We start from the raw sequence: 15533 nt of genomic DNA, 5'->3' as shown, positions 1-15533 counted from the left end.
GAGGGGGTTCAACATTTCAGTGGAGGAAGTATCTGCAGATGTGGTGGGAACAGCAAGAGACTAGAACTACAAGTGGAGCCTGAAGATGTGTCTGAATTGCTGTAATTTCATGATAAAACCTTAACAAATGAGGAGTTTCTTCTTATGGATGAGCAAACAAAGTAGCTTCTTGAGATGCTGTGAAGACTGTTGAAATGACAACAAAGGATTTAGAATACTCCATAAACTTAGTTGATAAAATAGTGGCAGGGTTTGAAAGGATTGACTTCAAGTTTGAAAGAAGTTCTATTGTGGGTAAAATGCTTTCAAAGAGCAACACATGCTACAGAGAAATCATTTGTGAAAGGAAGAGTCCATTGGTGCAGCAAACTTCACTGTTGTCCTATTTAAAGAAATTGCCACAAGGGCGCCTGGGTAGCTCAGTTGGTTAAGCATCTGACTCTTGATCTTGCCTCAGGTCATGATCTCAGGGTTGTGAGATCAAGCCCCTGGGATCGGCTCCATGCTCAGCAGGGAGTCTGCTAAAAATTCTCTCTCCCTCTCCCTCTGCCTCTCGCCCTTTTTGCACTCACTTGTGTGCCCTCTCTCTAAAATAAATAAAAATCTTAAAAAAAAAAAAGTAATTGCCACAGCCACCCCAGCGTTTGGCAACCACCACCCTGATCAGTCAGTAGCCATCAATATGGAGTCAAGACCCTCCACCAGCAAAAAGATTATAACTTGCTGAAAATTCAGATGATGGTTAGTATTTTTAGTAATAAAGTATTTTCAAATGAAGGCATATACATTTTTTTTAAACATAATGCTATTGCAAACTTAATAGACTACACTATAGTGTAAGCATAGCTTTTATATGCACTGGGGAACTAAAAAATTCATTTGATTTGCTTTATTGCAGTGGTTTAGAATACCTTCAAGGTATGTCTATATATCCTGGCAAAGAGATGATTGTGATTTGAAATATGGTGGTGATATTGGAGATAAGAGAAGAGAGAAGATGGGAGAGATAAGAGATACTAATGGGGGAAACCCATGAGAGCTAGTGTTCTACTACTGAAGAGAGTAAAAGAGAGGAAGAGTCCCTGGAAGCTCTCAGAACTCAGCAATATTCAGCTAGGCAGATGGATATTCCACTTGCTGAGAAGGGAAACAGTGCAAGACAAACTGATTTGGGGGTGCCTGGGTGGCTCAGTCGTTAAGTGTCTGCCTTCGGCTCAGGTCATGACCCCGGGGTCCTGGGATCGAGCCCTGCATCGGGCTCCCTGCTCCGCGGGAGGCCTGCTTCTCTCTCTCCCACTCCCCTGATCATGTTCCTTCTCTCACTGTGTCTCTCTGTCAAATAAATAAATAAAATCTTAAAAAAAAAAAAAAAAGAAACTGATTTGGTGTTGAGAAGATTCAAAAGTCAGACTTGAACATATTAATTTTGATCTCATTATTATTTTGATCTCCATGAGACATGTTAGGTAGGTGATTGGATATTTGAGTCTGGTCAATCTTTAGACTTGCTGCAGCAGAATCACTTGGAACTTTTGATTATCTGGCTCTACCTCAGGCCTAATATACTGGAATCCGCAAGAAGACATAGCCAATGTAATACCTTGAGGTTAGATGCAGTGGAAAAAAATCAGTCATCACTTGATAGTTGCCCTAGTTAACATTTAAGCTCCTTGAACATGTTGAATGCCTATAATGTTATGAATAGAAAGACAGCCAGACCAAGTACTAAATCTGTTATTACGTTCTAAGAGTAAATGTGCTGGACAAACCATGAAACACCTCTGAAGGAAGAGAGCCATATACAGATTCTTCTATTTACATTTCCATATTTGTATCATATGGTGCTGCCACCGTGTCCACAAACTAATTGATCCAGGTACCAGGCCCTAAAAGGCAACCACCCAATGATTCCAGTGGTCATTGAGATGATCTTTCTTAAGAATCCAGCCCAACTGATGCATCATTCTGGATGGTAATTCATTTACCAAATCATATTTTTCTCTTTGACCAGAGGGGAGGGGAGTGGGAAAAATTAAAACTAGAAAAACAGAAGCATTTGGATAAGTAGACCTAGACATGTCTCTGTTTGCTAAAACCTGGTGGAGACATAAGTACCACTGTTAGTGAAAGAGAAAAACTAAATGCACTTAGGAGATAGACTAATCTGTCCACACATTAATTGAAACAGAAATTGTTGGGATGTAGCATCTCTCCCCTCTTGCCACTTTGGCTTCTGTACCTGGTAATTCCTCAAAACTGAGCAAAGGAAGGGAGAAGGAAGGATTTTGGTCAGTTTGTTTTTATTTTGTTTGTTTTGTTGTATTTTGTTTTGTTTCACCAATTAGTTATTTGCTAGGTCTTTCAAGAAGTCCTCCTTGGCCTTTCTGTCAGAGTAACTTTTTTAGAACTATTAATCACATCTGTTGCTGCTTTGCTCACCCAGCAAAATTGTTTTTTATACTCAATAATGTATAATGATGTTCCACTGCAATTTGAAGAATTACACATTTCAGAGCAATTGTATTATTGTATTTAGCATCTCAATAACATTTCCTTTGCTAATTCATCTTTCTTATGATTGATTTCTTAATGTGCTCACAATGCACCATATGTTACCATAGCTTAATTTTGTCTTGAAATATTCATTTCTAGCTCTTGGGGACAGGTAGACTGAATAAAATATGTGAATTTGGCTTTCTCTCTCTCTCTCTCCCTTTTTTTAATCAGAAGCAGGAGATTTACCCAGGTATTTACTGGTTATAAATGAGGACCTAAGTGGCTTGTAATAACATCCTGGTAGCCTCTTGAAAGAATTACTGTGCTTTCCCAAGCCTTTAACTCATGACCAAACTGACTGTCACTGAACAGCCATCTTGGAGGGATAGAGAGTAGTAAAGTAAGGTCACATGTGAAAATATGCAATATGACTAACTTCCCTAAATGTTAGGATCCCACATTCTTATGATATTTGAGAGCTAAATATAATCAAAGCTCTTGGGGCTTTGATTTTAAGAATTTCCTTTAAAAATAATATTATTCTCTGAGGACATGAGAACAGTATTACTTTATTTAGTTAAGCCATCCTAAAATAGAACAGAGGAAATCATTAAATTGTGAACATATATCTTTTACTGTTGCCCATTCATGCCAAAACTGATGGGTCTTAAAAGTACAAGATGACTTACAATAGGAAATAGATCTTCAAATGAATATATTCATCTTTGGAGAGGGAAGCCTGATACTCTCAATAATTACCCTGGAATACAGTACAATACTGATGATTGTGTTATTTACTGCAGTCTTACAAACAAACAAATGGTATTTTATAGCTGCACAGGAAGGAAGTTTACTGAAAGTAGTTATTAATGTGTCCATTTATATTTCACCTCCCTGAAAAAAAGCCTCAAATCTAGAGAGAATACAGAGTGGAAAATTTCACTCCCAATTTAGACATTTCTCCAGACTCCAGAGGAAACTACTCAGCTGGCCTCTCTTGTAGTTGAAACTGAGCTTGATGAGCCACTGGGCCAACGGCCCAAGTGACAGGCTGGAACAGGAGCTACTGGACCGAGCATGCTCTGCCTCATGTCAGGAGTGTTTTCATGTGAGAAATAAAAGAAGCCTTCCCTGGAACTGGTGTCAGTCAAAATTCTGACACACTTAGATGTTCTTTTAGCAGTTCCAGTTTTGGGGGAGAAATCTGGAAAATGCCAGGATCTGGGCTAGCATTTTTAGTTGTTATTTGAACAGCTGTTACATGTATGGCTAATAGGTGTTTCATTGGGTTTCTTAGAGCTATTCTTAACATAAGGCAATGAGGCAACACTTAACACTAAATATGCCCCAAATTCAAGTTATTCTACTTTGCATAAGCTAAGAAAAAAAAATGGCAATGGTCTAGCACCACTGTCAAGGGTAATTAGGGATTCTGGAAAGATTCCTTCAAAGAAAATATGAGAGGAAGGGTAAAAGAAAAATCTTTGTCATTATTTTGGAAAATGAGAATTTCCAGACTGAAATTCTGAGACATCTCTAGTTATTCCTTCTTCAGCTATCTATTTTACTCTTGATGAAACTAAGTTTTAAATGGGTAAAATATCTTACTGAAAGTCACATTATCAAGTTGTAGAGCTGAGACTACATCAAGCTTATAATCAAGCATATGGTCAATGAAAACAGACAGCCTGCCAGCCATGAACTCAACACTCACAGCAACCCGAAACAGTACCTGAACAGTACCTTTCATGGCCGGTGGTGTGTACACGCTCTGCTTCCTTTGCTTTGGGGATGCATTTTGTGACTGTGGACAAAGAGAAAAGAGGAAAAGCATTGTTTGAATAAAAATTAGCCCTGTGAGGGAAACAAACACTGTGCCATATTTCAAAGAGCTTTCTGATTCCCCGTTATGACATACAACTCAAATCAATGAGAAATTATATACATGTTCGCTGACAGCACAGTTTTAAGAGATATATAAAGCAATTTCATCATACAACTCTTTATCACAGTCTTGAAATTACTCTTTTTCTCACCTAGTAGCATTCATTTATTTTTAAAAGAAAGAAAGAGACACCAATCCCTTTTGTTTGAGAGAAAAAACACAACTGCCAGAACAATGTATACTCCAAAAGCTATGTCCATGGGATAACTATACCCGCTCAAAGGATTTTTGAGTGGTTCTGGATAGATAATGAGGGTTTTGGTACGTAATACCAATTTATAAACTTCTGGAATTGACATGTTCAATCTAACATCTCCATTTACTTGGAATTACAGTGTTGAGATAATATTCTCTTCTATTTTCAACAGATAAGTAAGTCCTTTCCTAACAAAACTGCTGTGTAACACTCTTACCTACATATACTAGATCAGGATTGAATTATTGAAGAGAGAATTTTTGCATTAAAAATTACAAAAATTGGAACATAGAAACATATGTGAATATGTAAATAGTATTATTTATTATGATAAAATACATATATATGGTCTATACCCCGATCAGATTATGTCAAAGATTCCTTTTTAATAGTGTGTTGATTTATGTTTCAATGTGGCAAAGGCAGTGGTCTTAATCAATGAGTTTTTGTGCCTCAATTATTTTTGCTTTGAATGGTTAGGTATAAGTAGTTACAAGACTCTTTTTGGGAATTATTCTAGGCAAAACTAGAAACTGTTTCATTGACAGTACACAGAATTTGAGGTATCTTCCCTTGTACATACTAAAGCTTATTTGCCTTCAAAAGTATCATCAAGATAGACATTTACTTGATGCAAAAACAATATAAAAAGTAAAAAATTTCAACCAATAGTTGTCAAATCCCTATCAGCCAAACATATGGTACAAGCAAATTTCTCCAAAATAGAATGTTACAGTACAACCAGTTCATTATGCACAGGTATAGACAGAGTGACTCTACATTAATGTTCAATGTGTGGATGATTGATATTTCTGATGTTCCTTTACTGTATTCAGTCTCATCTGGTTGATTTCAAGAAGCAATCACTTTTGGGATTTCTCATATTTACTTCCATATACACATTCAAAGATCAAGTGGAAAATTAATCCTACAGAAAAGTTTGTTTAGTACCATGTAGTAAAACTTCTTAAGCAATAAAAACTGCTTTGTATGTATGTAAGAGTTCAGTTGTCAAAGCATTTTCACATACACAATCTCATTAAATTTTTAGAAAAGTCTTAAGAGATACTATTTGGTATTTTGTTCTTTCTACATTTTCCTCTGGGTATTGTATTGCTCTATGCCTAACTAATGCAACCATGGGAATTGACTCATATGTCTGCACACTAGTCAATATTTGTTCTATTTCTGAGCATAAGTTTACTCGCTTCCTTGTATTCAATATATTTTATATTATCAGCTCTCCTAGCCTCCCCTGGTTCCTATTTTCCATCTGAACTCCTACATGTGTATGTGAACCTCTGACCTCAGGGTCTGCTCTTGGCTTCACATTCCAGAAGACCCTTTAAGAGGTGCCTGCTCCCCATCTTCTTGCTCCAGGATTCCAACAGTGGCTGGCCCTGCCTGTAGTTGGTCATAAACAACTAGTCACTAAATTGAAAATATCAATACCATATCTTATCACTAAAAGCAATGGTTTATTTTACAAGTAGTTTTTTCAGGGGTTGGCATTTCATAGGTTGAGAACCAAAGTAGCACAGAGGCAGAGATTTAACGACCCCATTTTACTGTTTCTTCAGTCAGGAAAACAAACTAGTTCTTATATCAGTTGTCTTGACATATTTTATAAAACATTAAACCAACCTAATTATGTTTTTAATTGATTTGAACACCTATTTATACAAAATATAAGAAAACTTACTTCGGCTTGGGTGTTGGTCACCCTCTTGTCATCTATTTCTGCAAGAGAAGTAGATATATTTCATTAGAAAGGTGGTTTCTTCTTTATAATATGCATATTAACATTTTCAACAATTTGATAAAAAATAATTTAATAATCACCTTGTGTGTTTTTTTTTAAGATTTTGTTGATTTATTTGACAGAGAGAGAGAGCACAAGCAGGGGGAGCGGCAGGCAGAGATGGAGGCAGAGGGAGAAGCAGACTCCCCACTGAGCAGAAAGCCCGACCTGGGGCTCGATCCCAGGACCCTGAGATCATGACCTGAGCCGAAGGCAGACGCTTGGCCACCCAGATGCCCTGCCTTATGTTTATATAACATCTGTGGCTAAGGGAAAGGGGGACAGAAGGAGATGGTTTCCTTCTGAGATAATCTTTTCCCCAAGTTTTAAAAAAGGCAGGGGAAAAAAAAAAAGAAGGCATCTGTCTTGAAATTCCAAATTGCCCTCCTTCCAGTAATCCAGAAAGGAAACCAGGGAAATGGCCCTGGAATCAACTACTGGTGTCATCAACCTCACAGTGTTAAGGAATAAACAATCTCCTCTGTGGATTTTGCTGCCAGTCTACTCACTGTAGCTTGTCAAATTTCTTCAGGTTGGCCACTAAGCTGAACAAAGCTCCTTTTCCATTCTGCCCAATCACTCTGACTCTGAAAGTGGCAGCACCCTCTTTTCCATAGGCCCATGGAAAGAACCAGTTACTTTGTCAGAAATATTTCTTATGACAAACCTAGGGAAACGTGTAGGCTGTCTGTATAAAAAAGAATGTGAGGAGGCGGAGACAGGAGGAAGAGGAGCTCACATACTGCCTTTCAATGGGTGGAGGACCTCTGGGCTGAATTTCTTTCATACCTCCTCATCTACTTTACATGGATCTTGCCATTTTTAAAAATATTTATATGTTTAGTTGACTTCCTTAAAACATCTGTCCCTCTCTCATCTGTACTGCAGAGGCTGGGTTTCTCCACCTTTCAAAAACTAGGACTTGGAGGGGCACCTGCATGGCTCAGTCAGTTAATTGTCCCAAAGTTGATCTCAGCTCAGGTCTTGATCTCAGGGTCATGTGTTCAAGCCCCAAGTCGGGCTTCACCCTGGGCATGGAGCCTACTTAAAAAAGAAAAAAATTGGACTTGGAGACTCTCTTCTCCAACCAAACTGCAGCCAGATGTTGTGCAATCCCCTGACTGCCAGGTGCCAGGGATTACTGCAGCATCACCACTACTGGCTGTGGTCAATGTCGGTTCCCACTTGGGGCCCCCGGGCAGGGGCGGGGGGTAGTTGTTCAAGTTTGCAAACCACAAAGCTATCCTATATTACCAAAGCCATCTGACTTTAATTCTCCTGAAACATCCAGACATGCAGAACCTGGAGCTCCTTAGTCTCCTACCTTTTAAAATGTTCACAGGCTTTGCAGTTACCCAAGCCAGCAATTGTAAGAAACCCTGCCCCATGCTGGGTTTCTTATGCCGGACTAGCCCTCCGGCCCCTGTGAGGAGGCAGTCTGGTGCTGGTTGACACACTGGCGACTGCTAATCTCGGGGTACATAGGACAGAGGTAGGAACACTAACCTGGTTTTCTACAGCATGCTGCGTTTAACGTTCCTGCACTTCATCCTATTTCTCGCTGCAATGGTGAAGGTAAACCTTTTATTCCACTGAGTGGCACATTTAGTACTGAAGGCTGGAAATTGAGCTGGCTCCGCGGCATTACATCTGTTCAAGTTTAACAGAAAGGTCCTACACTTTGCACCGCTTATGAAACTTGGCACTAAATTCACATCCAAGAAACATGCCTCAACATGGGCTCTGTCTAGAGCAAGCGATCTGGGTGGGATTTTGGAGGGCCTCTACCAGAAGAACCTAGATGTTCTGCACAGGCGTGTGTCTTCGCTTCACAACGCAGCCGGAGGGTTGAGAGTCAGCTGGTCAGTAAATCACCCGGAGCAGCCACTAGGCTTCCCGCAGAACAGCTAGAAGCGACTCTGAGGATGTCTTCTAGCTTCTCATTGCAGATGAGTGTGCACAGCTCCAGGGCAGCTTTCTGGAACGGGTCGCCAGCAACTGCCTCCCTGCATTCTCGAAGATCACAGGCCTGCACTCCAGGTTCAGCATGAGCATGGACATGAGCCGCGCCTTGGTTCGCTCCAGCGCCACCACCCCCACATTCCAGCCATTAAAATGAATTTCTTCGTGATGATTTCCACCCTTTCTCGAACCTGTCCAGGGTCGGCCCTGGCGTGGATGCACAGGAGGACCGTGTCCCTGTGGGGGGGAGGGGGAGGGGCGCTGTGCTGTACACCCGTGGTGCCTGTGGAGCACACTGATGTAGAGCCTGGCAAACACTCCCGTGCTGTGCCGCCCGCTGAAAAGGAGCCGCCGCCTCCCAACCTGTTCTGCACAGGAAGGGATGAAATCTTCCTCCAAGAAGGAGCAGCTCTCCAGTCCTATCCTGACGTGCATGAGCTCAGGGAACGGGGCAGGGCCCAGGCTAACGTAGGACAGGTCGTTTTCCAGCCTCTCCCCGTGGACACTGACTTGTCCACGTCCTCAGCCTCCTCACAGGCCCAGGCGCGGCGCGTTCCCAGGAGGTACTTCCTGGCGCGTTCCACCAGGTGCTCATGCTCTGACCCACCCCAGCCCGCGCCTTGGGGTCTGGGGTGTATTTAGTAGTTTGTGAGGAAGGAAGTACTGGGGGTCCATCTATCTTCGCTGTATTTTCTGTGACGCAGAAACGGTGGAGACCCACTGTGTTCTCCCAGTAAGCGGCCCTAGGAATGACCTCGGGGAGAAACGATTCTGGGTCAGGCCGCCTATGGAGGGCCTCCAGCTCAGACGGACAGGCATTCGCGTCTTGTCCTGTCTGTCTCCCCCTGTGCGCCTGGGGTGCGGGACCACGCAGGCAGCAAACCCGCCGCGGTGCGCCGGCCTTTACAGTCAGCCGACGCGGTGCACGAGGTGCTCTCGACGCCTGCTGGACACGTAGAATAGCCCTCGCTTTTCCAAGGTAAGCAGAACTTTTTTGCTCAGATCCATCAGTAGGCAAAAATGCCAGTTTTCCCACTAAGATGTTTTGCCTCATATCGCGATTCTAAATTAATAAGAATTCCTACCGCACAAAATTGTCCACACTTGTTTTGGGGATGCCACCCGGAAGCTCGTTATCCAGTCTGGTTACTTCAGTTTCAAACTTTTCCTGTCCATCCACTGTAGCCAAAACGGGCATGGGCACTGCGGGTAAGGGTGAAGAGAGCGGGGGTACGGGGAAAAGCACCGCTGCTGCTGAAATGGCTGTGTGCGGGCTCCAGGGCTGGCCTCCTGCGGCGCCCTTGGGGCTCTGCCTCCCCGACCCTAGCCGCCATGGGGGGCAGGGGTGGGTCTCCCCGCCTCTTATTGGCCCAGTTACCCTTTCCTGACTCTTAGGTGAGTGCCAAAGCTGAGAGACTGAGCCCGTGGTCCAAAAACTGAACGAGCAGTTCATCAAAGACTAACTCCCTAAAGACAGTGATACAGATCTGCATTTATTGACATGAAAACATATACTGTATAAATTAAAAGGATTTCAAAACTATAGGTATGGTATTTTTATTTCATAAAGTGTAGATAAACTATCTGGAGAGAGATAATAGAGAAATGCATGTATATTCATAGAAGGATATATTCAGTATCTTAACTGTAATTATCTCTCGATGATTGAATAACTCATTCCATCTTCTCTCTCCCTGTACCGTTTCTTTTTCTAGTGAACATGCATTGCTTTTATAATGAAAAACTATATGTATCTTGTGGATATATAGAAATACGTATATGTAGTAAAATTTCTGTGTAAGTCCACAGTGCAGAGAGTTGATATTTCATATAGTAAGAAACCAAAATAGACAAGCAGCAAAAAATAAAATAGAATAAGTTTAAAAAATAAAAATAAAAAAACAGACAAGCAGTTAGAATGAATAGTATACAGCACTATTGTTTATTTTAATCTTATATCTTGATTACTAGATTTTTAGAAGTTAAGGAACCTTCTAATGAATTTACCCTCCCTTGTGTAGGGGTAGGCAAACAGGAACAATTGGCTGAGCACAGCAATCACAGTTGTTTGGTATAATCACTGGAAGTATCTGGGTGATTATCAGATAGCTGTGAATATACTGAATCGAGCAATTCTATCAATGCAAAATCTTTTGCTATCATCTTTTAAGTAAATATCAAATATGATCCACTTTAACAATGCATGTATTCTGATCCATTGGATCAGTAAATGCCAGTGGTGTTTCTATTTTTTTAAGATCTACTTATTTATTTTAGACAGAGAGCACAGAGGGGAGGGGCAGAGGGAGAGGAAGAGAGAAACTCAAGCAGACTCCACCCTGACCGGGGAGCCCACTCTGGGCTCCATCTCAGACCCTGAGATAACGACCTGAGCTGAAACCAAGAGTTAGAGGCTTTTATACCACCCAGGCACTCCAACCAGTGGTGTTTCTTAATATTTAATTTATGCCCTGGGAGTTTTCAGAATTCAACCCAGGACTCAGAACCTATTATTTTAAGAACAAAATGGCGTCCAGTCATTCAGCCTTGTGCTTTCCTACTTTCTGACTGTAACACACACTAAAACAATGTCTTTCCAAGGCAACTGTGTAGACTTCACTCATTGTATAATTCAATGAAAAAGGTTTTTATTCTTCTTGGTTAGTTTTTCTTCTTAATATTTGTCTTGAACTGATTAGGTTAGCCAGATATAAAGTCTTTTTAAAAAACATAGAATTTTGTTTTATATTATAAGCTTGTTTTGCCTAACTCCAAAATAGCTTATATTTCTTCTCTACTCTGAGTTTTGGGGGAGTACCAAAGAAAGAAACATAACTTACATTTTGTTTAGAATTCAAACATATGGTTTTTTTCCACTTCCCTCATTTGAGACTTGTTCTAATTAGCTGACAGAAATTTAGTCTTAATTTTAGTCACCTGACGACAAAATATAATCATACATGTTTGTTATATGATCATATGATCATTTTATTTTACTGAAAATATTAGAGCACAATAAGAAAAAACTGCATATTTTGTGATTTCACTTATTTCACACCAAAAGACAAAAACAGAAATAACTAATTCTAAAATGTGGTAGATAATTTCCTTTCATCAATTTACAAAATTGCAGGTTGAAGCAGTGAAGCAACATTCTGTTGTGTTGTTGCAATGATCTCTCATTTGTTTTGATGTAGGACTGTCATAGGAGAAAGTAGTGTGACCAGTCATCATCCAGTCCAACAATTCACTACAGTAGGACTGAATTTCACGAATCCATCGTTTTTATGTGTGATGACGAGTCTCTCTTTTACACACACACCCCAGCTAGATTATTTTATTTATCAAAGCATTCCTTTGGCATTGTCTAAACATAACTATTAACAGACAGAGTTAGAGCCAAATATGCCTGCTCAAACAGGAGGAAGGAAATTGAGATTTCCCAATATCCTTTTGTTTCTGTGGCAAAGACTGTAGGTTTGTTTTCACTGATTCTTATTTTATCTGACCAATTCAGTATGGAATCAGATCTCTGGCCACCTAAAGCATATGCAGAACTTTATTATAAATATCAATTTTGAATTGCTTTTGTGGTCAGTGGCACTCACTTGATCCAGTGTGTACACTCCATCATTTAACTGCAATGTGATAAATTTAGTTTCCATAGCTTTTCTTCTTTGTAGCAGTTGCCATTAAAACTGTGCTTTAATCTGTTAGTTGCCTATGACTGTTGGAATAATAGATTAAGAAAAATCAGATTCTTTCATCCCTATTGACTCTACCAAAGGAAAGTTCAGGAATGAACATTGGAATGGCATCTTTTAAATGTCTCTTTGCCATCCACATTGAGGTTTCTATTGGATTGTCTCCTGGTAGGGATACTTAAGATTGTGACTTGATGTTCTAATTAGTACATATTTCTCTACTTAGGAAGATGGCTATAAAGTCAAGTGAAAAGAATTCTAAAATCTAGAAAAATTTTGTGTATAACCCCCACATTCTAGATGGTCATCACACCATGACACCACCAAGCTTTCTGCTGTGTAGGTTTATTTCATATGATAAATTGACTGCTTATGTTACATTAACAAAAACCTGGGTGAAAATTGATTCAAGGTTTTTAATTTCCTATCAGTTAAGTATTTTGTTGTATATGTAATTAAGTGTTCAATCCATTAACTTACAGCACTTTCCATAACTTTTATTAATAACTGAAAAAAATATTGCCTCTATCCCATATGAGGCAATCTAAGACAGTGCTTCTGCAGACAGATCCTTCTAAAGGTAGTGACTGTAGGAGCAGAGGTCATTGATACCTTTATACTTAAACTATAATTATTCAAAACCATCCCTTAAAGTAAATCCTGGAAGAGATCAGACTAATTTCCTGTATTACTTTGAACCCCCCCAAAAAAGTAAATTTTTTACTTATTTTGCTAAAATTTTTGTTACATACAGTGTCACTTCTTTTTCTACCAAATTTACCATTAAAAATCATCAATCTATAATCGGTTTTATAATTTTTTAAAAATATAAGAAAAATATATAGTATAAATGATTGTATTATTATATTTTTTGTTTTATAAAATATTAACCATCCACCTTCACTAAACCTGAAATATTTCATATGCATCTTTTTATCCAAAAACAGATGGCTTAAATATATTTGAAGAGTGGAAATAGATGTGGGGAGGTCATTATTTGTCAACATTCATTCCTATATGCTAGTCACATTTTTTATTAAAAAGTATATTCTACGTGTCTTCTGAGGCAGTGAGACTCAGCTAATGTATCTCTAAGAATTCCATATGCCTTCACAGCAAAGTTTAAATTGAAAAATAGAGGTCATGTAAGTTTATGAAGCATGATGATGAAGTAATAATCTCTTGATTGATTTTTTTTACTTTTTAAAAATGTTCATCAATGGAAATACTGCAGCTCCTGTGGTAATGATGTTTAGTTACCAAGAAAAGCCAGGACCAGCTCTTATGAACCTTACCACTTTTCCCTGGATAGTTCTGCACTGAAAAACTCCCTCATTAAACCACAATATTCCAGCTGCCATAGTAAATATTACTAGAAGTTGATTTTTACCTCTTCTACTAATCTACTAACAAGAGAGTAAATACTACAATTGCACAGACTTTACACACAGCCAGCATCTAAATTATTCTATAAGTTAGTCAAGAGAAAATATTTGACTGCTATAATACAATCTGGTTGAAATTGCAGTCAAATGTGTTCTGGGACTCACACTCTAGGAAATATATGCAAAGCACATCCAAATTGATAGATGATGTGGGAAAAAAACCTTCTACATTACAGTATTTTTCTTAGAAATTTCCTCTCAGCTTTGCAGTTGTTTTATACTCCACTTTATTATAAAAATACAAGTACTGGCTTATGGATGACAAATGGACAGGTATGACTAAGTGGGGCAAGATTAGTACTTATTTTGGCAAGGGCCTAGAATAAGATAATTAAGCAAGGCTGTGGGATCAATGCATGGGATCTACTACCAGAGTATGACACTGATCAGAGAACCGGTGAGGGTGGCATCTGAACGGGTGGTCCAGAGGTACTATTACGAGTTAACAAGCAGAAGGTTGCAGAGTGTCAAGTGGGGGAGAGAGGCAGCATTTTTGTATCTGAAAGACCAAAATGGAACAATGTCAGCAGATAGAGTTCTGAGAGGCAATTCAGTCCTAAAGACCAGAACTGGGATTTCAGGTTACAGTAGTACAAGCTGGCGGGGTCATATAATTAGGTTGTAAAGATCAATTTTCATGAAACTAAGCATTAAGACCAGGGTCACAGCCATCGAACAAACATTCTCTGCTGTTAGAGAATGTTTACTAAGAGACAATAGAAATTACATGGGATAGTTACAGAGCAAGGAAAATAAACAGAACAACAAAAAAATACCTGCTTTAATATTAAATTTTGAGGTTTTGCTTGGGGCAGTCTGTACCAGTTCACAGCAGGCCAGTGATACCACTTATTAGACCTTGAAAAGCAAGATAAATTACAGAATGCATCCAGACCTGCAGAACAAACTACAGAGATCAGAGACATCTCAGAGTGAGAGGCTGACAAGTCCTCTTTGGCCACTGGCAGAGGGTACTATAGGGGAACAGAGAATCCAGAGATTTTGGTGATTGTGTGGGACTAGAGTGATAAAACTGAAGACTTGCTCAGCATATCTTACAGTTTTATGTTCCACTCCTTGTCTAATAAATGGTTTTGTCTGTTTTGGCAGAAAACTGGTATACTATCCTAGGTCCTTAGTGTCCTTGCAATCAGCTTTTCTTTTAATTTTTCCTAGCACTAATTTGTGGGAAAAAAATTAATTCTGTTCTGTAGAGGAGTAGCAATGGAGGAAAGCAATTTATAGCCTTCTTTTTGAGGTGCCCTAGAGATTTAATCACAAGGACATTGGTGCTATCTTTGACAGTCTCAGGAGGAATTTACCATCAGATCTCTGCAAACAACAGTGAAATCTAAATCATTACATTTCAGCAGATTTTCTATTTTGGTATCTAACATATTTGAAGGTAGAACATCTTTCTTTCCAGAAAGACCCTTGGATCACAAGTGTTGAGATCATTTGTGGCTGTGCCATACAGAGAAGGACAGAGTTAAAGAGAAATTCTATAGATGGCTTTAGGTCTACTAGTTCAAGAACAATCACTGACCCATAAGCCTTCAGGACTGAATAAGATAAATCATTTACAAATGAAAGAAATTGCCATGCACAGCTCAGCTCTTCATTTTGTATGTGTCATTACCTTGTGGTTTTAGCATTCTAGCATAGAATCAGCCGGTCTAAAGTGCCAAAGAAATCTTTCATGTATTTCTTACATAGAGTAGAAGAGTAGAACACTCACTGCTTCTTTTTAGTAGAGCAATGCAAAATCTCCTAAGACAGCTATAGTGAAGCCTCTCTTCCTGACTTACTATCAAACTCTCCACTTTTCAAAATGAGCTCTAGTCAGCAGCCTTTTTGCTGAAAGCCTGCTGGGCTCTGTCGGAGGCCTATCATTTGGGGCTGTGAGTTAAGCCACTAGGCAGTGGTTTCAGCTGTGTTTTTCTTTGAGCTCTTAGATTTAGTCAAAACTGGTGCCCAAATTAAA

General features: G+C 39.5%; 1 protein-coding gene and 1 pseudogene across 2 annotated transcripts in view; both read right to left on the bottom strand.

Moving 5' to 3' along the window:
- Positions 1 to 15533, bottom strand: part of PPP1R1C (protein phosphatase 1 regulatory inhibitor subunit 1C) — a 126713-nt gene that overhangs the window by 61552 nt on the left and 49628 nt on the right. For both annotated transcript variants that reach the window (XM_027590321.1, XM_027590320.1), the window contains exons 3-4: positions 6340 to 6377; positions 4240 to 4300 (exon numbers count right to left, since the gene is read on the bottom strand). In XM_027590321.1, coding sequence (XP_027446122.1) covers positions 4240 to 4300; positions 6340 to 6377 — 99 coding nt within the window. The remainder of the gene's footprint in view (positions 1 to 4239; positions 4301 to 6339; positions 6378 to 15533) is intronic.
- LOC113919538 lies at positions 8294 to 9734 on the bottom strand (annotated as a pseudogene).

The sequence above is a fragment of the Zalophus californianus genome, chromosome 3, assembly GCF_009762305.2.
Source record: "Zalophus californianus isolate mZalCal1 chromosome 3, mZalCal1.pri.v2, whole genome shotgun sequence".
NCBI lineage: Eukaryota > Metazoa > Chordata > Mammalia > Carnivora > Otariidae > Zalophus > Zalophus californianus.
The sequence above is the reverse complement of the archived record's forward strand: the minus strand, read 5'-3'. Positions and strand labels throughout refer to the sequence as shown.